Source organism: Cervus canadensis, chromosome 22 (genome assembly GCF_019320065.1).
Source record: "Cervus canadensis isolate Bull #8, Minnesota chromosome 22, ASM1932006v1, whole genome shotgun sequence".
Classification (NCBI taxonomy): Eukaryota; Metazoa; Chordata; class Mammalia; order Artiodactyla; family Cervidae; genus Cervus; species Cervus canadensis.
This window is the reverse complement of record NC_057407.1, coordinates 54,365,417-54,391,754: the sequence shown is the minus strand read 5'-3', so window position 1 is coordinate 54,391,754 and position 26,338 is coordinate 54,365,417. Positions and strand designations below refer to the sequence as shown.

Below are 26,338 nucleotides of genomic sequence, written 5' to 3'. Positions count from 1 at the left end.
GATTAGAAAATAACATATTTGTTTTGATTGATTCTAGGTCAAAAGTCCAAATGTTTTTGAGAACAAACCTAGCTCTGGATATCGATCATTTAAAAATATATGGTTCAATTTCTGTTTTCCTTCTCTAGTGAGGAGGAGGAGCCCATATGAAGGCTGAGTGACAGTCTGATCCTTTACCAGCCACAGTCAGGGAGCTAGATTTGAATAATATTGTGAGAAACTGATTATTCTGAGCCAAGGCATTTTAGGACATGTTTGCTTGTGGGCAATTACTTTAGGTACTGAGATCCTGTCATCCGCATGAACCTGTCTGTCCTATTTTTATTGCTTCAAAATTTTTACTTATAGAGGAAAAAGTCACATAGTGAGAAAAATCAAGTTTACAGAAAAAATGACATTCAGATTCATAATCATTTTACTACTCAGCTCAGTTCAGTTCAGTCGCTCAGTCGTGTCTCACTCACTGGATGTTTAAATGAGCTATTTTAGCATGAGCTTCTGCCTTTATTCTCACCTTTAAAATAAAGCACTGGAATTAGATAATCTCAAAAATTCCATCCAACCCCAACTTTTCAATTTCTTTTTAGAAAGATCGTTCCATTCTCCGTGTGTGTTAGTCGCTCAATCATGTCTGACTCTTTGCAGCCCCATGGACTGTAGCCCGCCAGGTTCCTCCATCCATGGGATTCTCCAGGCAAGGTTACTGCAGTGGGTTGCCATTCCCCTCTCCAGGGGATCTTCCCAACCCAGAGATCAAACCTGGGTCTCCTGCACTGCAGGCAGATTCTTTACTGTCTGAGCCGCCAGGGAAGCCTAAGTTAGTCAATTAAGGCAGAAGAGAAGGAGAGAGGAATATAAGAGAAGGCAGTATGACCTGGCTCTGCGCCTCACAGGCCATGTGACACTTTATGTTTGGACAGAAGCTTTCTAAAACGTCTATTACTTCTCGCATTGCCGACAGTTACGATAAATCAAAAAGCACATTCTAGATGTAGGCCCTTCCTAACACCTGATGAAACGCTTGATATTTCTGCATTTTAAAAAACTTCAGCTGCGTTGCATTTGGCCAGCATTAAAGAGAATTCTGTGTCTTCTGTCTTGTGTCAAAAGCACAGATAGAGAAACCAAAGTAGGTCAAAAGATGAGGAAAAAATATGGGAGACAGTAACTTTGATTTTTATAACATTACATTGATTTGAATATGTCCTTTAAAGATATCTGGTTAGGAAGCCCGCGTGGACCCGCATTATTCCCCTGGTGGAAGGTTGTATTGACGTGATCAAGAATTCTCTATATAAATCATGGGTAAATGATAGAAGCTAAAAGTCTTGCTCAGTATCAAGAGAAATATTTATATTCTTTTATATTTAGAGAAGCACAGGATGACACGGATGGATGTAAAAATCACATGGGGTTCAGTGTAGCCTTTTCAGTAAGAAGCACGTATGATGTTAATGCAGCGTACTACACTTATTTTTTTGTTCCCCTCGTTATGAGACACGTTTTCAGATGGACGTTGTGTGTGCTTGTAGGGTGCTGTGATCACGCCAGCGATGGACCATCCGATGTCAATGCAGCCAGCAAACATGATGGGCCCCCTGACACAACAGATGAACCACCTTTCGTTGGGTACCACGGGAACGGTGAGTTGCAGAGTTTGTTTCCTTGGATTTCATCAGTAAGAGGCAATGCTTTCTGTTCTTACCGGCAGCATGAGCAGAGTGGATTCTGCACCCCTGACGAACCCGCCTTTTAGGTCCCAGTATGAATACGCCGCACTCTGCATGCACAGTTCTGGGGCACGTGCACTCACATTGACAAGGCTGAAGGGTCTACTTTGCTGCATTTAAATTTGACTTACAGAAAGTTCTAATGACGCCATGCCCCGGGTATGTCTGCTTTAGACCTTGTAACCGAATACACTGGAGCCTAGTTTTCCCTTCTCAGATGTTTATGATTTCAGCTCACAGCAGCCCCAGGTTATTCCTAAGAGGGGAGCCAATTTTGATTATAGCTAATACACGGGGTTTTTTATTTGCTTTCAATGTTTGTAGCAACAAAATGTAATTGAGAACCTCACATAATTGATTTATTTTCATCTTTCTTTTGAATATGTCTACATAGGTGATGTTGAAAAAAAAGGAAAGGAATCTAATGTACCTGGTGTATTTATAGGTCAGGAAGTTTTTGATTAGCCATTTTTTTTTCTTAAGGAACAAAGTATATCAAGAAATGTCCATTGCAGCCTTACTTTTGTATCAACAAGGTATTTGAAATCATTGGCAAAACTTTGTTTTTTAAAAAATCTTTTTGAAGACAGTTCCCCAAGTGGTCAAGAGGGCACAGGTCCAATACAACATGGAACATTGCAACTTCGTTCATTATAGAAACAATAAAAACTGTAAAACCAATCTCCCCTATAACAGTTTTTATTTTTCATAAATGTTAATGCAGATAATTTTGTTATTTTTAAAGAGGAAGAAAAACAAGACATGTCTTCTGAGCGAGACAGCTTCAATACTGTGAGACAGTCTCCTGGTCTCAGTGTCCCTCTTCATACAGTTGAAATGTTGAGCCCAGGGCGCTATAAGCTATTTAGCCATAAGCCTCTGTGACTTTGTATGTCTCATGGTCACCACTCCTGTGACTTCCCTCAATTACACTGACATCATCTCCAAACACCCATGTACACAAGGTACATTCACTTTATATTGGAGAGTTTACATTAAAGCAATGGCTTGTTTACTACACAGAGATGTTGACTCACAGGCTTTTGAGGATATAAGAAGCTTCTGACATGTCTACTGAGGCCTCAATAATCTGCTCTAAGTAGGAGGAATGTCAATATACCTAACAGAAAGAGTCCCATAGTTTCAATAAAGAAATTTAATTTTTTGACATAAAGTACCCACCTGGAAGGCCTCCGTTGCTGAACCTGTAAAAAGCAATCATTGATACCTCGTGTGTCCGAAGGCTTAGACTCAATCAGATGATTCTTTAGGTTTCTGAACCAGACTTTTAAAAGTCATGTCTATGACTATGTTTCATTCTGCAACATGGTTCAGCTAATTTTCATTAGGAATGAAGAATTTAAAGATATTATTTCTGTAGCTTTTAGCAATGTGTGATTTTTTTTTTTTTTTTTTTGGAGTCACTTTGCTCATTAACAAAGCAGATCCCAGGACAGTATTGGAAGGCCTGAAGTTTCTCATGCCCTACTATTGATTTCCATTTCCCCTCCTAAATGTTCACAAATTATGAATAAATGAGCTAATACACTTTTACTGTAATCGAATGACAAATCTGATAAGCGAGGAGGATTATAATGCAAAGCATAAAAAGAAAACACTTTTTAAATTCTACTCATTGGAATCAGAAGCAAAGCCTGCTGACTTCTTGAAATGCAAATTTGGAAACTAGAAAAAAAAATGTTAATTGAGAACATGACTGAATCCTTTGAGCAATTGAAAAATAAGCTCAATTATAGAGCATGAATTCACAATTACAATAGTTATTGATTCTATAATGTATATTATGGCTAGCATCTGAGCATTTTCAACAAGAACACAATTTTGCCCAGCTGGTAATAGCCAACTTATTCAATAATTGATATATACTCTTTCCTTTCTTAGAAAGCAAATGTTTAAGCATGTGGCTTATATTTAACATCAAATTTCTTCTAGCTTTTTAAAAAATTATTTTTCTCCTTCACATTTGTACTAATGCTTAAATACATAATAAGCTTTGTATAAATTGTTGTTTAAGTTTAAAGTTTCATAAGGTTCGGAAAAGGCAGAGTACAAACAGTATTAATTTGTATATTTATTCCACAAAATGTCACTGACAATGCTGAGTGTCCAGCATGAAGTTATACTTGTTTCTTAAGCTGTCACTCTTTACTCTGATATCATAGATTCATTTTATCTAAATTTTTGATTGGCATTTGAAGTAGCTCTTATGCAATTAAGGTTGATTCTCTTTAATCAAGTTTCACCACCTTATTACGTATTTTCAATACACCTAATCCACTGCTGGGAAGGTGGCCTGATGTCATGGAAAGAATAGTTGGTATTGAGATTAAAGTTGAGTTTAAAACCTGCCTCTGCCGCTTATTAGCTGTGCATGTTCAGACAGATTACCTAACCTCTCTGAACTTCTACTTTCTCTTTTGCAAAGTGGAAGAATAATACTTATATCCCAGAGGTGTTGTGAGTTTCAGTGGGATGAGATATGTAAACATACACAATACAGTGTGTTGCTACCCAGCAGATGCTTCTCAAAGGAGCCGCACCCCCATCCCTCTCCCTCCAAGGGCTTCTAACTTGTCCAGGTCACCAGAAGGATGTCGGACACTGTCAAGTCCACAGCTCAACTCACTGGCTGCTCTGTTTCATTTGATGTAACTTACCTTTTTCCCAGTTTCCTCTTCCATAGCTTCTAACATACTCTTTCAGGCTGTAAACCCAAAAGGTACAGAGACCAGCCAAGCCACATTAATGAATAAAGCTGATTAAGTCCAAGCCCCAAATCCTGGCACTATATCATCAAATTTGGTCTATATTTACCTATGTCACACATAGCTGTGTAATATAAATACACACAATACTGGAAATCATATTTTAAATCAGAGATAGTTTTGAATGCAGTCATCATAACAGCCCTGCGTGCATGTTGGATGAGTAGCTAGCAAGACGCTGCCTCTGGCAGCCGGGAACACAGTTCCTCTTCCAAAGCGAGCAGCTGGACCCAATCCAGATGCTATAACCACATGGGTATACAGACCCCCAGTGGCCCACCCTCTAGTTCTTGGAACTAGATAAGCTAACTGTCTCGATTTTAACGGGAAATCTCCCTATATTTGAATATTGGACCCAGCTGGTCCTGAGAGCGCTCAGTTGTGAGTCCTGCCCAAGGTTTTCTTGGCTGTCCTCTGACCTCTCTGGCCACTGCTTCCTCTTTCCTCTCCTAGGCTGATGGGTAAGTTTTTAAACTAGCTCCTCATTCATACGTGATTTCCTTAAGCAAACTCCTCCACCTCGACGGTTTTGAACTCTGCCTTCTATGCCAAAGACTCTGCTATCTGAGTCCCCAGGGCTAACCTCATCTCAGAATTTTAGCCTCATTTTCCAGCACTTGCTAAATATTTCCATGTGACCCTCCCCTCCAACATCTCAAAGTCAGCACAACCCAAAGGAACCTCCCGAGCTTCCTCCCCACTGACCCTTCCTCATGTAGGGCCCCACTCCTATTCCCCCTCAAGCTGGTCCCGTGGCCACTCACCCCGGAAGTCCAGCATCATACCCAGGACCCAGCATAGACCATTTTCTCCTTAATCCCCACCACGGACAGTTACTTTTCAAGTCCCGCAGACATCTATCAGTTGCTTCCTCACCTCCACATCTAGAGGCTCCGCCCTGGACCTCGCTCGATGAAGTATAATAGTTCCCTAACTCTTTTTCCTGTTTCCCATCTCAACTTACTCCATTCCCTGCCGTGTTGCCCCAGCCAGGCAACCTGAAAGTCTTCAACCATGTCTCTCTCCTACTGTTATTTTCCGGAGGCTTTCAGACATCTGAGCTCACTGCAATTCTGCAAAACAAGATGTGAACAGGGCCATGTCAAGATTAAGGCAGGAACCTCAACTCCAGACATAGCTTCCAGGGGCAGAGCAGAGAGGTCCAGGGGATAACCCAAGGAGGCAGCGTTTACTGCTGATAGGACCTGGAGCTACTGTAGAACTCTCCATTTTCAGGAGCGGGGCCTGATGCTCTGTCCCACTTTCTTTCCTAAGATCCCTGGGTAACAGAAGTATACTGAGTCAAAGACTTTTTCATTTTCATCAAATTAAATATATTTGGTCCCCCAGAACCCCACACTGTGAAATGGATGCCATGTAGTTTAATTAACCATTCTTCTACCATTTGCCACCTCAAATGTTTATCATTCAATCCCCTACCTCTTTTCTAAGCTTGACAGAATCTGCAGGCCTTAAAAGAAAGATGAATTTTATGCAAGCAGTGTAACTGTTTTATTCCAGGGCTCTGCTGACCTTGAAGAATTTTCTAGCTTTTCCCACCTCTGTTTATTTTTTGTCACAGGATTCCCTCAAGAACCGAAGCCCTGTTACCCATAATTTCTTATCAGTCTATTGTAGGCTTTAGCAGAAACCACTGGGGGTTTTACTGTTATGAGAACCTCCAGATTGCATGACAATCTTGTTTTACAAGTTTCTTATCTCCTTTTCATTTGTTCAGTTGGTGGTCACCAGTGGCTTCCTATGTCACCAGAATCTGTTGAAAGAAATAAAAAGGCTTTGTTCTGCAGGCTCCTTATCTGCAGTTCTGTTTGTGTCTGCAAACCACTGGTGACTTGTGACATCATTGGATTCTGGTGGTGTAGCCCTAGCTGCACACAAAGATAATCTTGTAATTGTTCTTGACTTGTTCAGCACAGTTCTCTCACAGTTAGTTTTCAGTGGCGTCACCCTTCCCATTATGCTTTTAAATTCTTTCAGTTATCATCCAGGAATATAAGCATTAAGGCAGAGTGGTAAAAACCAATACATGATGTTAAATGGACTCATGATTAGGAAAGAGTATCATAAATTGTAAGTGGTCATGAGTACATCTCCTGAGATGATTTTTCAGGAAAAGTATCAATCAGTTAAAAATGGTTATACAAGAAAGAAAGTATAGAGGAAAGGGAATAGCTTTTAAAAATTTGTTTAGTCTTCTTATAAGACAAGTGAGGTTTTGAAGTTAGTCTTACAGTGTGAACAATAAACAAGTAGGCATTCAGTGAAAGTCTAGTTTTATGAAAGTTTATTTGCAAATAGTAAGGCAAGCTTTCACTGTTTAAAAAAATGGATTCTGAATTCCAATAAATTAGCAAAAAATACAAAGTTCCCAGTATATAAAATGCCAAAGAATGTGATCAGATAGTTAAAAAATAACTGAACAGTAAATTAACCCAATACACACAGACACACACACACAAGGAACTCATTAAATAAAGTTATTAAAATAATGCACATTGCTGACAAAGGTGTCGGGAGATACATAGTCTCAGTCATGGTACTCTGATGGTTGGAATCCAAATTTATAAATGTGTGAGCTGGAGACCAGGGTGGGCCCACAAGACCCACCATAAACACTCTCTTCCCCAACCCAGTGGCTATAGTCTTGAGCACCTATTCTATGAAAATATTCTAGTATAACAGAAACCATATCTTCAAAATATTCAGCCCATTGTTTATTGTAATCTTTAGTAAGAAAGGATGATTAAATAAATCATAGCCCATCCATAAACCAGAATGCAATGCAGCATGAAATTATAAGCATATAAAAGAATTAGGAGAAGGATTATTTCTCATGTTCAATCAAAAGAGCAGGATGTAAATTTGCACGTGTGGAGTATAGTATCAACTATGAAAAAATACTTGTGAAATAAGGCTGTAGCAAATACAAACAAGTGGGATTGGTTTCTCAGTGGTGGGCTTACGGAAAGTTTCTATTTCAATCATGATAATTTTCTACATTCTCCAAGTATTCAACAATGAGCATGAATTTTTTATCCATTTTGAAATGTTATAAATATGTTCTTGGAAAATGATTAGTGTCATAGTAGTCTTGTTTGTAGTAGTAATATGCAGTTAGTTTTTTTTAAAGATACTTAGAATTTTACTACCACTATTAATAAAATATTTGGAGACCCTTTGAAAATGATGTTTATAGATTCTAGATTTAGGGATTATAATCAAGTCACTAGGTTAACATAAGTGTTGTGAGAAACGGAATAACTTGTGCTGAAGGTTTACTTGCATTTGAATCTTTGATCAATGCTTGCTTGGCTGGCCTCGCATTGTTCAAATTCTCTTTTCTCACACACCATTCACTCATGAGAGAGTGATCAACATTGTCATTTTGTGTCAGGGAGATGAAATGGAGAAATTTGTGATGGTCCAAATTAAGTGACAAGTAGGTGGAAAAATAAAGTTTGAATGTTTCAGTTTTTAATAGAATAATGATCATATGAATGGAATAAGGGTCTCGCAAGCACATCTATTTAATCTTGTTTGGGCAGTATATTTTGCAATACCTGGTCCCTTTTACACAGCTTACCCCTCCAAGGGGAGCTGGAACTAAACGAGAAATGTCCATTTTTAGAAGTGGGGGCCTTGAGCCATAAGCCATGTCCCACGTTCCCATTTGAGGTCTCTGGCTAAAGAAATGGTATGAAGGCAAAGCCTCTTTTTTAATAGTGTTATATTTGGTCCTGCATCACCTCAAGTTTTGAAATGGATGTCTAGTTGTTTAATTAACCCTGATCTACTATTGGCACCTCTAATGTTATGATACTTTGGAAAAAGACAGCAGCCATTTGTTGAATAGATTCATTTCTATTTATCTCTGTCTTGATGGTTCTAGCACATGAGGCACCTCGGTCTCGATCGACCACCCCTGGGAACAGAGACGGAGATAAATGGTCAATAACAAAATTTTAGCTTCAAAACATGTCAGCCTCCAGAGATTTGGGGAATGTGCCAATTTTTCACTTATTTCTTTGAAAGTTTTAGTTATTTCTTTTGTTCTCCATGACTGGGGTTTCATCCTGTGCTCCCGGCCCCTTCCTGATGAGCAGCGTTGGTGTCAGCCAGAGAGGGTACCAATCTCACACTGAGGACCCAAGGGAGGGACCAAAATTATGAAAGAGGAAGATGACAATATTCTGGGTCAGACAATGCTGTCCTTGCAGGTCACGTGGGGCCTAATGACATGTCCAGAGTGGTGGCTGTGGGGGACCACTGTGGGCTATCAACTAGGAGGGCATAGCACCCTAGGGCTTCAAGGCAGGCGCCTTAGGTACTATGTGACATGCAGCGAGCACTTCCAAGTTGTAGAGCTAAGATTCTATTTTATTTTCTTTTGGACTTCATTGCATTCTTTCTCATGCTCTTTTCATTCAAAGATTCAGTCCCAAGACAGGATTATGATACTCCACCAGCTGTTGTGTCAGGTAGGAAAATTCTAATTCCTTTAAGACTTGATTGGATGGGAGAGAGGGAGCTTGCCTGGTTTTCTCCAAAACTCTTTAAAGCAGTGATTCTCAAACACGGATGCTACGTAGGCACTTGAATTTCAGTTCTGGGGTGGGCGATTCGCACATGCGGTTTAAAAAATAATATTTAATATTCCAATCCAGTTTCTGTATGCAAAATAAATATGTTGCTTTTGAAACAAAAAGTAAAGGCTCAAAGACATTTGGTCTTGGAGTCTGTGTATCAGTGATTCTCGGTGTTGGGATATTCACTAGACTTTCTGGGAAGTAGGAGAAGGATATTTAAGTTAATCAAAAGAGGGATCAGGTGAATAAAAATAATTTGAGAAGCACTGCTTTAGAGACCGAATTCTTCTGAAATCAGAAAATCATCCCATTTTGCTTGTTCTGCACCCAGCATAGTATCTGACATATAGTAGGTGCTCAATATAATTGTTGAATGAATCAAAACTTCAAATTTGTTCCAAAAATGGTATTTGGGATATTGAAAGAAAAGCTGCCAATGTTCCATGTTACTCCAAAGTGGCCGAGGTTGATTTGAGAATGCATTAGCAGTGTCTTGAGCATTTTAATCAGTGATATTAAAGTTGCTCCATAAAATCCAGTAGTGCAGTTCATAATAGAGCATATGGATGTGAAGACATGAGTTTGAATTTTGAACTGCATGGATCTTCTTATGCTTTCATCTTAATTTTGAAGTTTGGTTTCTTGCAGAGAGGAAAATGGGCACAATTTTTCATTTTTGTTGATTTTAACTAAGTAAAATACTGGCAGCAAGAAGGGCTTTGAACTCTCTAATCCTTTGATGTGTCAGATGATGAGGACATAAAATCTAAACCAAGAAAAGGCAGTGAAGAGACAGCACAAGAGATGAAGGCCAGAAATAGAATGGGGGAACCCAGGGGGCAACAGAGTCTGGCAACAGAATGATGGTTTCCAGAGAACCTCGTGTTCTTGGCCACCCGGTGTGCTGGACCCAGTGTCTGCAGGATAATCCTCTTCTGGTGTCTTGTGGACTTGTTTGATTATGCTTATAGCTGAATACTCCTCTTAGTTCAGTGGAGAAGCAATGACTTAGCTTTCAGCTCTGAAGTTACTTTGGTCCTCCTGGAAACCTCTATAAGTTGTCGTTAATGAAAATATCCCGTTACATCTTCACACACCTGTTTTATTTAGGATTAGGAGACCCCTGAGAAGATGCTTTCTCTAACATGTTCAGCCTGTGCTTTACATGTTTACTCTGCTTAATACGTGATGTCTTCGTTTAACAAGAGGCATCTGCTCTCAGTAATTCGCCAATATTGATAATAATGAAAGACACAAAATGGAACTTTCCTTCAACTAGAGTTTCTGATTTCCCTTTCAAGAACACAATGGAAAAGCAATGAAAACATCAAACGCACTTACCAGAGATGGGCCATGGGTCAGGCTCTACACAAATCAATTATGGAAAGACAGCAGGTGGCATCTCTAGACTCAGAGTTCCCACCTGGTTCACAGTCAGGCACCACCAGGAGCCCCTGAGCAGAGACGCGACTTGATGAAAGCAGTGCTCTGAGCAAGTTCATCTGTGGTTTGGTGTGTGCTTGAGGAATAAGACACGTGTTACGTACAACAGTCAGAAAGCTCAGATATGATATCACTAGACTAAGACAAGTGCTAAGATCTCGGTGGAATACAAGGGGACTAAAACAGAAGTGACAGGAAAAAGAACATTTTGGGAGATTTTTACAGTTGTTTTCCCCTGAGGAGATTGAGTTGGTGGTTCGACATCTTATAAATTTACACAGACTTCTTTGGCCTCTTTAATCTATCTCTAAATGAAAATAGACTTGCCTTCCTAAAATGTTTGTGACTTGTCTGGTGGGAACCACTTGAGTGACATTTGAAAAATGACATATCCTTTGCCAAACCCTTAACCATTTCAGGAAAGTGAAACAGGCATAGGATGCTGTGATATCCTCTTCAAATGAATCCCAGTATGCTCGTGTTGGACAACTTGAATAGTGATTGATTCTTGGCCATTGTAGGAGTCAACTAAAGCATCATGATGTATTGGAGCTTGAGATATCTCTCTGGTAACCTACAGAAACAAAACTCAACTTAATTTTGTTCATTCAGTATATCAAACATTTTTTGACCACCCTCTGAGTGCTAAAATGAAGATTGGAAACTCTCAGGAATAAAGTGAATTCTGAGCTTGATTTGGAAGGATGAATATGAGTTTACCAGTTGGACAAGAGTGGGAAACATACATGAAATGTACAAGAAATGAAACTGTATGGGGTAATTAGATGACTGAAAGTCATTTGGTATTTTGGAGGAAAAAATGTCATGATGGCAGATGCTGAAGGGTGATCTCAGGGTAATCTGGGTAAATCTGATTTTCAGCAAGGACTCTTTCGTCTTTGAACCACATGCCACCTTTTACTTGTATTTATTGAAAAGTATGTATGACCGTATGACAGTCTATGTACTGGGTGCTAGGGCTACAACTTCCTTCTAAAAGTCTAAGGTCCTAAAAAAAAAAAAAAAGTCTAAGGTCCAATTAGGAAGTTAGGTTCAAGTGAGTGATTACAACACAGTGTCATAAGTATTTCCATAGGGACAAATATATGATGTTTAAGTTTGTAAAATCTTCAATAAGATAACCTAGGTTCAGAATCAACTTGGAGCACTCACTAGTCATTGAAACTTGGGAAAATTATTTAAGTTCTCTGTGGCTTGGATTACTTATCTGAGGAAGTATTAATTACCTCGTAAGGTTGTTGTAAGCATTAGATGAGATAAAATATGTAGTTGACTTAGGAGGGATTCTGGCATTAAATAAGTGCTCAAGTAGCCTTCCTTGGTGGCTCAGATGGTAAAGAATCTGCCTGCAATGCAGGAGACCTGGGTTCTATCCCTGGATCAGGACGATCCCCTGGAGAAGGGAATGGCTACCCACTCCAGTATTCTTGCCTGGAGAATTCCATGGACAGAGGAGCCTGGCAGGCTACAGTCCCTGGGGTTACAAAGAGTCAGACATGACTGAGTGACTAACACAAGTATTATTAGCAACAACTATGCTAATCATTCTTGTTATAAGATGCTATGTGGATACAAAGAGAAAACTGACCCACAGTTGAAGTCATAAATAGTGGGAGAAACCTCTGAATGGAGACATAGGACACATGGGAATTAGTCTAGTGAACAATAGTGGAGTGGGAAAGAGTTTCAGGTCAACAGGGTGGCGTATAAAAAGCTCATGGGTGGCAGGATTTGGCGAATTCAGGGAACTTCAGATGCCTCAATAGGACAGGGATGCTTAAAGAGAAACTGAAGTACAGAAAATGTTTCCTGAGAAATAAGCTGGAGCAGCATCATTAGCTACAGTAGCTTGGCTCCATCCTGGTGGCAATAGATGTAAACTGACAAGTTTAAGTCAGAGAATAATGGGATCCCTCTGGATATAGGGTGAAGAATGCACTGGAGAGAGACAGACCTGGAAAATGGGGACCAGAGCTCAAGGACCCAAGCACAAAACCAAGTTGATCTGTGCTCAAGATGTGGGAATAAGGATGGAGCATTGACACATTCGACAAATTTGACAGAGGTAGAATACACAGGACTTGATAACTGGTTGGATGTCAGAGTAGGAGGAGAAGAAGGAATTAAAGGAGGCTTTTAAGTTCCTAGCAGCTCAGAGGCTTGAAGTATCACTTGCTGAGCTCTGAACCAGAGGAAAGAGAATCAAGTTTGGCAGGAAAGAGGCTGAGTGCAGCATCATTGAGTCTGAATGTCAGTGAGGTACCTAAATGAAGATAATGGATAGCTATTTGGATGTGGGTATCTGGAGCTCCTAGGTAGAAATGGGTTTTGGAGTAATCATCATGGAAGTAAGCCATGACACCCAAAGAATGTGCTTAGAGTGGAGAGAAGTATGCAGATCATTGAAAATAAGGAATGGGCAGAAAAGGGAACCTAAAGTAGAGATTGGAAAAGACAACCATAAACATAAGGAAAACCAAGAATATGAGTTTTCTGAAGAAGCCACAGCAAGAGAGGATTTCAAGAGAAGCCTGTCTAGGAAGATAAGTTTAGAAAAGAAGCCGCTGGATTTTGTGAGACCAAGGTCACTAGCCAGTCTGGTAGGGCAGTTTGAAGGGGAAGGGCAGAGACAGTGAATGTCCCGTAAGGACGTGGGCGGGACAAGTACCAGACTCCTCCGTCTGACTCACTTCTCTATAGGGTTCTGTTTGCTTTTTGTGAAGTTCTGAGGGACACCTTCCGAGAGTTGAGTGTGAAATAGCATGGTAAGGAACTTAAGGATGACAGAGATTCGGAAAACTATAGAGTAAGAAAGCCCAAAGGCCAGCTGGCAATACAGGGAAAGCTTGAGGATCCAGGAGTGGGGCTCCACTGGAAGATATAGCCGACAGATTTTTGTAACAGCAGGCTGGGATGGTGTGTGAGTCTCCACTGCAGAGCTCACTTGCCAGGAAGGCAGACAGGTGGATTAATCCAGGGCTGAGGTTTGACCACATGAAGGGGAAAAGGGGGCAGCATGTGCTGAGGTTACTGGCGAGAGAGTGACAGGGTGATAGACTAGTTTCTAGGTTGAATAGGAACAGTGAAAAAGGCAGCAAGAGGTGGTAGAGGAGACTGCAAGGAAGACAGAGACTAGAGGTCCCAACAAGGCGTACAGAGTGGTCAGAAATACAATACTTGGGCTTAAGACTTTGGATAATGAACTATTCTCAGCAAAGTCCAGGTCATGGGAGTACATGGTGGACTTCAGGTGAAGCTGGTTGGACGTTAAGGAAATTGATAAACATGAGCATAAGAAGCTGATATTTAAGTGGAGTATTTCTGTGTGTCTAGGTTTCGTTTTGCTTTTTGACACTAATAAGATGTAGGTTAATCACTGAAGACTTGACCTCACAGAATTTTTAAGAGTCAAATGTGTATTTTTTTTGGGGGGGTGGGGTGGGGTAAGCGTTTGGAGTATACGTCTAATTAAAGGCAGGAAAGTATACCAGATTAGTATTTTTCAGAGTGTGATTTGTGTATCATCATGATACTTGAAGTGATTTTAGGAGGATATGGTCTTTATTTTTATTTCAGCAACTGTAAAGTTACTTTAATGTAGATTTGAATAAGTTTATCAAACACATGGTTGAAGATCTCTTTGTTTAGGAAGAGTCTAAGGTGAATAGTTAAACAGTTAACACATTAAGAACAATAACAACAACAACAACAAAACTAACAATAATTGAGGAAGAATAGAGCTAACGCCGGAGTGGTGATGTCCAGAGAACATGACTGATGTCTGGGAGATGGGAGTCTCTGATTTCTTTGCTTTCTCCTTGCCCAAGCCGCTACTACACTTTATCCTGCTTATTTCAAGGACAGAGAACAAGAAGGCTGGACCTACATTTTCATGCAAACTCATGAGTCTATTCTGTTTTCAATGTTTCTTTTCCATATAATTATAACTCTGTAAAATATCCTCCTATTTTAAAATAAAGAGTAAAGCGTCATTTTTGTTTTGTCCATGGTTGGATTTTATGAGAAACCTATGAGAACTACAGATGATTTGTTGTCAAATGTTTATTTCAGTTGCTTTGAACTTAATTTCCTAGAAAGGCATCATGATGTAGTCAAACAAAAGATTACTATGAACAGTGAAAAGCTCTGTAGTGTCCCAACTCTTTGTGATCCCCTGGACTGTAGCCCACCAGGCTCCTCTGTCTATGGGATTCTCCAGGCAAGAATACTGGAGTGGGCTGCCATTTCCTTCTCCAAGGGATCTTCCTGACCTGGGATTGAACCAGCATCTCCTGCACTGCAGGCGGATTCTTTACCATTTGAGCCACCAAAGGAGCCCAGACTATGAACAGAGAATGACCCAAAGTAGAACCCAAATTCATTCTCCTTTTCTGAAAACCTTAGAATTCAGAATTGGAGCTTGTGTTTGGAAAAAAGTGAAAAAGGAGCAAGTAACGCACTGACAGCGACCCACGGAACTTGTGAACATTGATTCCCTGCTGTCTGCTTTCTACACACTGGCTGAAACAGGTCGGAAAGAGTCAGTGTCATCATCAGGCCAACTTCAGGGTAAGAAGGAAGTCTTCACCATGGACTTGCTCAGATTCAGACCAAATTCCCTAGCAATGTATTATGCAGCTTTCCCTTCATTGTTCTGCTAGTCACTAACATCTGTTTGCTTTGGAAAGCCTCCCTAATTTGGAATCAGTGATGCCCTACCAGCCCACCTTTGTACTGTTTCTTGAGTGGGAATTAGTTCATAAAACTCTTCCATAACTTGGCAGGGGTGGGGGGTTGTTTAAGCTGATTCAAAGAACAAAGCCATTTCTTCAAACAGGAGATGTTTAAACTACTTCAAACCATTTTTCAAACTCTAAACATGTGTCTTCATGGATACCAGGAGCTAATTACAAATGATTCCCCTCTCTTAATTAAAAATTAGGTCCATTAGTACCTCCCATTAACAGCAATTAGCCATTAAATTGCATTTACTGTAAAAGGCCTGACACAGTTATAAGAGCTCCCACAAGCCATGCATGAGAATCAGTTTCATTTCTTTGCTCAGATTCCGTGCATCTACTCTGATTACCAAACCACATTTGTTTAAGTGTACTGATTGATTTCTTTTCAATAAGTTCAATAAGGACACTTTGTTCTACTGATCTCTTCATTCATTCAACTAATGTTTACCGGACTCCCATAGAGCTGTAAGGAACCAAAGCTAGACAGCATAAGATAGAGATGCAGCCCTACAAAGAACAGGGGTCCCAACCCCTGTTAGAACAAAGGGCAGAGTTACAAAGAACTGTCACCAAACACAGCGTGCGACAGCTGCCCTAAGAGCCGTCCGCAGAGCGGGACTTTGTAGCGACGTTGGTCCAAGACTGACACCCAGGCCTGTGTGTGTTGTTCCTGTGATCCCGCTGGCGCATTTATATTGTTCCCGACACAGCAAAAAATGAATTTTAAAAGACTTTTCCTGAGAGACCATGGTTTTTAGTGCTCTATTCAAGAAACCGATAACTAACAGGAGCTTGTGCAAATGGTCTTTTCTGATACGTTACCCTCACTGTCGTTTGGTTCAGCTTCTTTTTTGGGGGGTGGCAGGGGGCATGGGATAAGAGGATATGAAATCCTATGCCTGACCGAATCTGTTAACATGTCCTTCTATGCCATTTATTCCTTGATAAATGTGGTAGTGGATGTTTCTTTGTGTGTGTGTTTATCATTTTATTTACTCACTTGTGGCTGTGCTGGATCTTCGTTGCTGCATGGGCTTTTCTCTAGTTACAGCGATCAGGGACTCCTCTGCCTCTTCTTTGTGATGTGTGAGCTTCTCATTGCGGTGGCTTCTCCGTTGCAGAGCACGGGCTCTAGGGGCGCAAGGGCGTCCGCAGTTGCGGTTCCCAGGCTCCGGAGCACAGGCTCAGTAGTTGTGGCAGGCAGGGAGGCTTAGTTCTCTGCAGCATGTGGGATCTTCTCAAATCAGGGATGGAACTATGTCTCCTGCATTGGCAGATGGATTCTTTACTACTGAGCTCCCAGGGAAGCCCTAAGTCTTATCTTCTAATCCAGCAAGTTTTTATTTGTTTGGTTTGTTTTGTCTTTCTGTAACAGTCCAGAAGTAAATATTTTAGGCTTTGCCAGGCATTGGCCGTATGTCAGAGTCACTCTCGCGTGCAGGATGAAAGCAGCCACAGACCATGTATAAACACATAAGCATGGCTGCATCCCAATAAAACCTTTATGGGCAGCACTGGATATGCAGACATAGAGAACAGACTTATGGACAAGAGCGGGAGAGAGGAAGGAGAGGGTGAGATGAGTGGAGAGAGTAGCATGGAAGCATATGCACTAACATATGTAAAATAGATAGCCCATGGACATTTGCTCTGACTCAGGCAACTCAAACTGGGGCCCTGTAACAACCTAGAGGGGTGGGAAGGGTGGGGGGCGGGAGGGGAGATTCGAGAGGAAGGGAACATACGCACCTCTATGGTTAATTCCTGTTAATGTATGACAAATTAAACCAATATTGTAAAGCCATCATCAATCAATTAAAAATAAATTTAAAAAGATAAAAAAAACCTTATAAAACAAGGAACTGGGATTGGCCTGTGGGCTACGGTTTGCCCACCTCTGCTCTGATCAATGTATTTTCCAAAGTCTTTCAAATGCAGTACTGTTTTTGACATTCCACATAATAAGAACATGAAACTCTTTTTCTTTAAAATTATTGTTTGTGTGTGTTTTTAATTTCATGAAAGGCAGGTGAAATGTCAGAAGAGCAGAGGTGGAGATGAGGACTGAGAGAAACATTTCTTGGAGTTTTACTTTGCACAACACGTTTGACCGTAGTTCCGAAGTAGGAAAACACTTTAAGTATATATTTTTGTTTTTTACATGCTCATCCCATCTTCACTTTCTGGGATGTATTTGTATGAACCAGCAACCGGGGATTATCAACCAGGAAAAGCAAATATATATTCTGTTTAATATCCTCTTCACAGCCTTTAGAATTCTCTACTTTTAGCAGTTTAGAGAAAAGGTTAAAGATACATCGTCCCAACAGATGTGTATTGATAGTAAAATGTATTTTACATCTCTGTCCTTCCACCTGGCCTGGTAGGGTAGTTGCTGTTGTGGTTGGTTTGTGTCCACTGAAGTTACCCTTGATCCATCAGAACTAGGGATTCTGTTTGCCCCGGTGACGGCATCACTGGCATTGTGTTCTGCTTGGCACTCCAGCGGTGAAGGGCAGCTTTCCTGGTTTTGGCTAGAAAACAAGCACTGCGGAGGGCGGCCCTGGGAGGGCTGGAGCTGTGTGTGCCCTTGGGTGGCGAGGTCAGAGCGAGTGCGCGTGGAGATGCGGCACACGCGCCCGATGGAAGGGCGGCGTGCGGAGTGCGTCTGCGGCAGAACCTGCCGTGCGGCGGAGGTGGGCTTCGGGTGCCACGGCCACAGCCGATTATGTCCTGAGGACTTTCGGCGCCAGGAAGGGGCAGTGCCTACAGAACGGCGACAGAGAGAGACAGCATTTCCAAGACAACTGCGAATTTTAAAGGAAGCTAATTGTATGTTCAGGACGCGGCCCATCTGGCACTGACGGCGCATTGCTCCCTTTTTAATCAACTCCACAAAGTGGGCACTTGAGGTTCCTGTCAGAGAATCCAACCGTGAACTGACTTACCATGCAGCCCTTGCCAGAGGCTTGAGACACCTGTGGTCACCTTGCAGACATGCTAACATTTCTCCAGACTCTGTGTGAAATTAGTTTATCAGGAAGCAAAATACTTGAGCCATGTAATTGCACATCCCTGTAGAAATGCTTTCTCAGAGTGAATTTTAACATTTTTAACCTCTTCTTTCTTAGACGGGTGATATATGACACACGCATTTAGCAACATCACTAGCTTTTTCAAGATGCCACAGTGAATGTAACTGACCATTATTTTGCCCAGTGTTCTTTATAAAGAAACAATGAATCACTCCTTGAGTTCAGTGCCTGGGCAAGTATCTCGCTTCATATGATACACGTCTTCTGAACTGGCAATGTAAAATGCACACCTTAGTCTATTTCTCCTTGGCCCTAGTTGTCAGGATGGTGGGAATCTGGTACATTTCATTGCAAACAGTCCTGGTACCATGTTTTCTCTCTTGTTCTCAACTGTTCATTGAATTGCTGGTGTTTTTAATTGGGCTTTTCAATATAGAGCTTAATTTCATAAACCCTTCACAAGCCCAACTTGGAAGCACAAAACCTCTAACTCCTATGGTAAAAAATAAGTAAAACAAATGCTAATAGGCTCAGGGAAGTTTGAGTGCTGGAAAGTCTCAGTGGAAAGATAAAATGAGAGGTGATTTTGATGATGTATCAGTCTGATTGAAAAAGTTGCCCGCAGGCACTGTTTTTGTTCACTCACACACATGCAGCTCTGAACAAGTATGGTAATGACTTTGAGAGTCAAGAGGATATACGTGATTCCTAGTCCAACTGTTTAATAATTACTTAACAATGACCTCCGCTTAAATTTTCTGAAGCTAACTTTTCCTCTCTTTAAGTATAGATAATAACGCATTGTCATCTACCTGTATCTTAATAGAAGAATTCATTGAGATGATACATCCGAAGTACCCAGTAAGTGCCTGACTCATCCTAGGTATTAAATTATGGAGGCTTCTTTTCCTCTTCCCTTTCCCACACTCAGGGAAGTGTGTTAGGACTTTGAAGTATCATTAAGCTGACATTTACCTGATAAATAGACTGAGTCAGAGTTGTATTTTTAAGCACTCTCTCTGTTTCTGGCTGCACTGGGTCTTTTTGCCACAGGCGGGTTTCTGTACTTGCGATCAGGGGCTGCTGTCCTTGAGGGGCGCGGGCTTCCCACCGCGGTAGCTCCTCTTGTTCTGGGACGTGGCCCTAGAGTTCAGGCTTCAGAGTCTGCGGCGCCCGGGCTTAGCTGCCCCATGGCACTTGGAGTCTTCCCGGACCAGGGATCGAACAGGGGTCCTCTACATTGGCTGGTGGGTTCTTAACTGCTGGACCACCAGGGAAGTCCCCAGAGTAGTATTTTAAAATAGCATTTCCAAACCCAGCATCTAAAAATAGAAGAAATATTCAAGGAGCTAAATGTATATCTTCTCTATAATATTTTAAGTGGAATTAATATAATAAAAATTATAAAACATTTTAACATGGAAAATAATATTCTTAATGTAAAGTGAAAACAGTGATACGCTGAACAATCATTAGGATTTTGACTCGAAAAGTATATTATATATTCACTAGATGAATACAAGCTAGGATAAAATGCATAAAATGATTATGTGTTTTTAATTTCTTTTTTTGTTTGTTTTTTGGTAAACTTTTGGGCATGTTGCTTTGCAACTTATATAATTTACTAGAATTTTAGCAGCACAGTCTTTGAATATGCACAACTTGAGGGAGATATTTCTATGCCAGGGAAACATGAGTGTGTTACTATGAAGATGAGGGTAATGGTGATCGTGAAGATTGCTGATTATTGCTGATTATTGGGGGCAGTGGTGGCCTCTAGAAATGTCTCCACTTCCAATGATTATATCTTAAACCCTGTGGCATCTAAGGCAGAATTAAATGAAACATCTTTCTATAGAAATGACATAGACTTGTTGAGTGATCCTGTGGTCTGAAGTCACTGTTAATTTTTTATGGATTTATTATCTGCCTATCAGATGGTGCATCTCCACAGCAAGATGACTCCTGCCTTTAACACTTTTCACACTGAAATCACATTTCAAGTGATATATATTCTGTTCCCTTCATACAGCACTTGGGACAACCTAAGATCTTCCCAGTTTATTTAATGTGAGACTTCCTGTCTCTTGTGCTATCATACATTTGAAATTGGGATCATATTAAATTATAAAATATAAATATGATTTTTATAATCACATAAAATTATATATGTGTATACATGAAATATTTTTATATTGGAAATAATTCATTTCCCCAAGTTGTAGATCACAAAATATTTATTCCTACCAAAATTATATCATTTCAAAGTCCATTTGCCACTCAATATATTACTGCTGCTTCTTTCTTTTTTACCACATTTTGCTAATGTGGACTACATCACAAACAGTATTTGTTTCTTATCAGGTGAGTCTTTTTGCCCCACTTGTCTGAACTCTGCACTCTGGTGTAATCACTGCAATTTAGCTTTGATAAAATATTGATTGAAAAGCCATCAGCAACTTGACCCAGATACTACATATCAAAACTAGAATTACTTCACATCAGGTTTCCTTAAAAATAGAAAACAAAAACTTGAAAAGATGTTAAAAGAATGGGGCCCCTTAATTTACATGCAAAGGGCATATTTCAGTTGGCAGCAAAACCATGCTGGACTCAGAGTAATAGACTGCAGGTCTCTGGGACATAAATGTAATTACTCTATGTGCCTGCTCTGAGTCCAGCTATCTGCCCAGGAGAATCGAATTTGGAAAAGCAAAGGACTCCAGATTCAGAGAATGGGAACTGCATTCATAATTGAGCAGCTACTTTAGCAAATCAAATATGTAGAGTTAGTTAAAAAAACAAAACAGTGACTGAGATTTTTGAGATGCTCATTTTGGATAGGTAAAACCTACTAGCAAAAATAAGACCAAAAAGCAACCATAGTTCAGCAAAGTTAGATTTATTAACTTGCAGAAATGATGGAGAACTTACATCTAAGGGTGAACATCTAAGAAGAGGAAATTGGAAGGGGCTTACGGTTGGATTTGAGCTCATGCAGTGTGACTTTGGTAGACGTTTAAGTGATGGTTTTTTCTGCATTAATGCTATCAGGAAGTCGAAAGAGTGGACATCTTGTGAAGCGTTGTCTAGTGGGTGAGTTGAACAAAGAAGAGCTAGAGTTGTCATTGGTAAAGATGCGGTAGTCGCTCACCTTGGAGGTTCCATTGTTTTTAGGTGTGCAGAATGTCCTTCCCTGTGTCTTTTATCCTCCCTAGTCATGGTGTGTTCTTGTCTGATAATTGCCAATAATCTTAAAATAGTTTAATTGGGAATGCTGTGCCCTTATTAATAGCTACCAGCTCATTAAAGATAATTTGGAAAATTTCCATAAATTATTTCCTTATCTAAAGGGCAATTGTCATGTTGCCTGACAAAAATATAACTGAACATCAAGCGGCCTTGATAAAATATAAACACAAATATGGGATAGGTTGAATGTGTCTTATTAATCACATACACTGAGTGTATAGGAAGGTACTGTGGATCCAAAGTGAATATACATATAGAACATGCTGTGTTCAGGGAAATGAGCTGAGCACATCAGGTGGGTTGATTTGATATAAAAAATCGTCACAACCACTCTGTGAGGAAGTGTATGTGTCCTCTACAAACTGACTCTTTACAAGCCCAGCCTGACCTGCCTCTTGAGAAACCTGTATGCAGGTCAGGAAGCAACAGTCAGAACTGGACATGGAACAACAGACTGGTTCCAAATAGGAAAAGGAGTACGTCAAGCCTGTATATTGTCACCCTGCTTATTTAACTTATATGCAGACTACATCATGAGAAACGCTGGGCTGGATGAAGCACAAGCTGGAATTGCCAGGAGAAATATCAATAACCTCAGATATGCAGATGACACCACCCTTATGGCAGAAAGCGAAGAACTAAAGAGCCCCTTGATGAAAGTGAAAGAGAAGAGTGAAAAAGTTGGCTTAAAGCTCAACATTCAGGAAACAAAGATCATGGCATCCAGTCCCATCACGTCATGGCAAATAGATGGAGAAACAGTGGAGATAGTGGCTGACTTTATTTTTTGGGGCTCCAAAATCACTGCAGATGGTGACTGCAGCCATGAAATTAAAAAACACTTACTCCTTGGAAGAAAAGTTATGACCTAGACAGTATAGTAAAAAGCAGAAACGTTACTTTGCCAACAAAGGTCCGTCTAGTCAAGGCTATGGTTTTTCCAGTAGTTATGTATGTGAGAGTTGGACTATACAGATGAGTGCCAAAGAATTGATGCTTTTGAACTATGGTGTTGGAGAAGACTCTTGAGAGTCCCTTGGACTGCAAGGAGATCCAACCAGTCCATCCTAAAGGAGATCAGTCCTGGGTGTTCATTGGAAGGACTGCTGTTGAAGCTGAAACTCCAATCCTTTGGCCACCTGATGTGAAGAGCTGACTCCTTTGAAAAGACTCTGATGCTGGGAAAGATTGAAGGCAGGAGGAGAAGGGGACAGCAGAGGGTGAGACTGTGGGATGGCATCACTGACTCGATTGACATGAGTTTGAGTAAACTCTGGGAGTTGGTGATGGCCAGGGAGGCCTGGTGTGCTGCAGTCCATGGGGTCGCAGAGTCAGACACGTGAGCGACTGAACTGAACTGTGGACCCTTACATTTATGCTCCTTTGGCTGTTTAAAACCTTTTGATCTTCTCAAATTTCAAGCACAAGTCCTGCTTTTTATGCTCAGAGAATGGTGACCTCCTCCTTTATGAGAAGATGGAGATGATTTTTTGTTTGCTCTTGGCCACATTATTGGATCTTAGTTCCCCGACCAGGGATGGAAGCTGCACCCTCTGCATCCTTGCATTGGAAGTGCAGAGTCTTAATGACTGAACCACCCAGGAAATCCCTGTAGATCTTAATTGATCTGATCTCCCTCAAAGGTGTTCTCTTGACTTTGTCTGTTTCTTTATTCCTCTTCTCTTCCTATATTCCTGTATTTTGTCAGTTCATAATCGTCTCTTTGTCAATGTTAACCTTCCTTGTGTGTTCTTGATTTTATCTATGTTAACCCTTTTACTTTTCCTTTTGGTTTTACAGCATTGATTATTCTCTAAGCCCCATGCATCTTCTTCATTGTGTATTATCCATTGGTGCCTTTACTTGGCTTCAAAAAAGGTGTAGATCTGTTTCTATCTTGTTTTCCTGTTTCTCAGGATGCTGGTCCCAGAGCACTTTGCTTTTCTCTGTTTTCTTCCTCAATGCAGTCATCTACTCCCTCAGCTCAAACTATCATAGAGATGACCTCCGAATCTAGATTGCTCATCCTACCTCTGAGTTCCAAGGCTAAAAATCCACCTGCTAGTGTCCTTACCCTTGGATGGCCCCACAGAAGTTCAGAGTTCATACTCACAATTTAACTCTCATAAACGTTCCTCCCAATCCAGTTTCTTTTGCAGACTTCCCCTAGGATTGGAAAAAACCTCTACAAACGGTATTTCTCTAAGCCAAAATTTTGCAAGGAAACTGTAGCTGTGAATTTAGTGTTGTTACAGTCTTTGACAGTGGCTTGGAGTAGAGATTTTCTTTCTGGGTGAGAGTCATGTGATTTAATATTCCACTGAGCTTGGAGTAGAAAGGATAGAAAATTTCTTATACATTGACAAGTGATTTTTATTCCAGGCAACTGTGCTCAAAACGTCAGAGATATTTTGGCTTGGTCTACCCACAGGCAAGCTTCCTTTTTCTTGTAAGTTCTACACATAGAATATACTTCAACTTTGGCCTATGCATGCCATTCTCTTAACCCCGTCCAGGTTGCAACCTTGTTGCCTTTAAATTATATTGTTTCAGCATCTTCCTGATGTGGACACCTGGCCCTTCTCTTTCTTATTCATCCTTCTCACAAATACCTGAATCAGTTTTGAGATTAACATTTTAAATTTTTTATTGGCAAGGATATGGTCTTTTTAATTATTTTTTGTTGAAGGATAATTGCTTTACAGAGTTTTGCTGTTTTCTGTCAAACCTCAACATGAATCAGCCATAGGTATACATATGGTCTTAATAAAACAACTGGGGGCTACCTTGGTTGGTAACTATCCTTCCATGTGATTATTGCCAGAAAGAGGGGAGAGAATAGATCTCGGAATCTGAAGTCATCTATTTTAACAAGCCTCAAACGTGCTTGTGGGTGTATACCAGAACTACTTCACCACCCAAAGCTGCAGACAGTTTGCATGGATCACTCTACAAAGACACTGTGGACCCACAGAGTTACGATGCTGTGTGTTTACAGAACTAAAATTTTTCTGAGAAGAATCTGACCTCCAAATAGAGGGGATTTATTTCATGTGGAGTAAGTAGGTTCTCTTACATTCTGTTTAGCTTCTTTAATTTGACACTGTCCATACAATGCCAAGTGTGGCTGATGGATAAAACAGAGGGCTCCCTATGTAACCAGCAGCAGAGAAAGCTGCATTCCAAGTCCTTGTCAAGACGCATAACAATTCCAAAGTCACTTCTATCCGTACCTTTCAGAACCTTGGCTAAGAGAACGTTTGGGGAGGACTATTTGGATAATGTGCGCTATATCCATTCTCCTTGGTTCATGTAAACTATATCCCTGGATCTATCTGCGAAAGCTGTCCCACTTGGATGACTGACCCCCTAAACACCAGCTTTTCCTTAAGTATTCGCAGGCCCAATGCCGTTCACTTGTGTTTGAAGGGGTCCACGACAAATAGCCCTTGGAAACTTTCACGTTTACTTGAACACTGCTCTTCATGAGGTCACGCACTATCTGCTCCTTTCAGACTAATGGGAGAAATGTCTCTCTTGCCTCCACATTGGGAATAATTTTACTACGCATCTGGTTTATTTTCTTACCTAATGGACAGAGAGAATCATGTAATCCATTGCTAAATAGTTCTGAAAAATTTTAATGGCATTTGTTTTATTAGCCTCGCTGTATTTCCTTTCTCTTAGTCTCATTTTTCTCACATAACATTTTATATACATTTGGAAGCTGCCTACAATCCTCCTAGGGATTGTAGATTGTAAGGTGTGCTACACTCAAATTCTGGAAAGGGAAACTCGTAATATATTATTTTCCCAGTCAAGAAGCTCAACTCAACTGCACACGTTAAGAGGGACCCTCAGCCTGTGTTTGAGGCTGCATAATCCTCAAGCTGCTTTAACCAACTGTTATTCCTATGGCCAACCTCCATGACTCTGTTCTTTCACTGGTCATAATTATCTGTACAATGTGTTTGGCCATGAGTATTTTCTTCTTGCCTTCACTCTTGCTGACTTTTAGCCTGGAATTTCTTCCCTTGTCACATGTGCAGTTTCTGTCGGTCAGATCTTACTTGTCTGAAACGCTCTCTCTCTTCCACAAATCCATTTCTGATTTGCATAGCCAGATGTGATCTCATTTTATTTGGAAAACTTCCAAAGTCCCCCGTGGGTGCCTGTTGTATAGATGCTGCACATCCCGCACTACTCTCTCCCCAGTTTTTAGATCGCAGGCCCATGGAGATCTGCTGTGTCCTCCTGTTATTCCTCGTGGCGCGGCACTGAAGCTCAATTTTTTTTTCCATTTATTTTTATTAGTTGGAGGCTAATTACTTTCTAATATTGTAGTGGTTTTTTGCCATACATTGACATGAATCAGCCATGGTGAAGCTCAAATTTTTAATGAAAAGAAAGCAGTGTTTTTTTAAATCAAAGTTTAGTTGATTTGTTCTGTTAATTTCTGCTGTACGGCAAAGTGACTCAGTTACATTCTTTTTTATATTCTTTTCCATTGTGCTTTATCACAGGATCTTGAATACATTAATAGTTCCCTCTGCTATCCAGTAGGACCTTACTGTTTATCTGTTCTCTATATAATAGTTTGTATCAGCTAATCCCAAACTCCCAGCCCTTCCCTCCTCCACATGCCCTCCGCCTTGGCAACCACAAATCTGTTTTCTATAAGTCTAAAGAAAGTAAAGCGAAGTCGCTCAATCATGTCCGACT

General features: G+C 40.6%; 1 protein-coding gene across 14 annotated transcripts in view; it reads left to right on the top strand.

Annotated features, from left to right (window-relative positions):
- Positions 1-26,338, top strand: part of RBMS3 (RNA binding motif single stranded interacting protein 3) — a 1,027,957-nt gene that overhangs the window by 951,572 nt on the left and 50,047 nt on the right. For 10 of the 14 annotated variants that reach the window (XM_043442422.1, XM_043442434.1, XM_043442427.1 and 7 more), the window contains 2 exons: positions 1,533-1,643; positions 8,968-9,015. In XM_043442422.1, coding sequence (XP_043298357.1) covers positions 1,533-1,643; positions 8,968-9,015 — 159 coding nt within the window. The remainder of the gene's footprint in view (positions 1-1,532; positions 1,644-8,967; positions 9,016-26,338) is intronic. The other 4 variants (XM_043442432.1, XM_043442430.1, XM_043442424.1 and 1 more) reach the window with 1 other exon arrangement.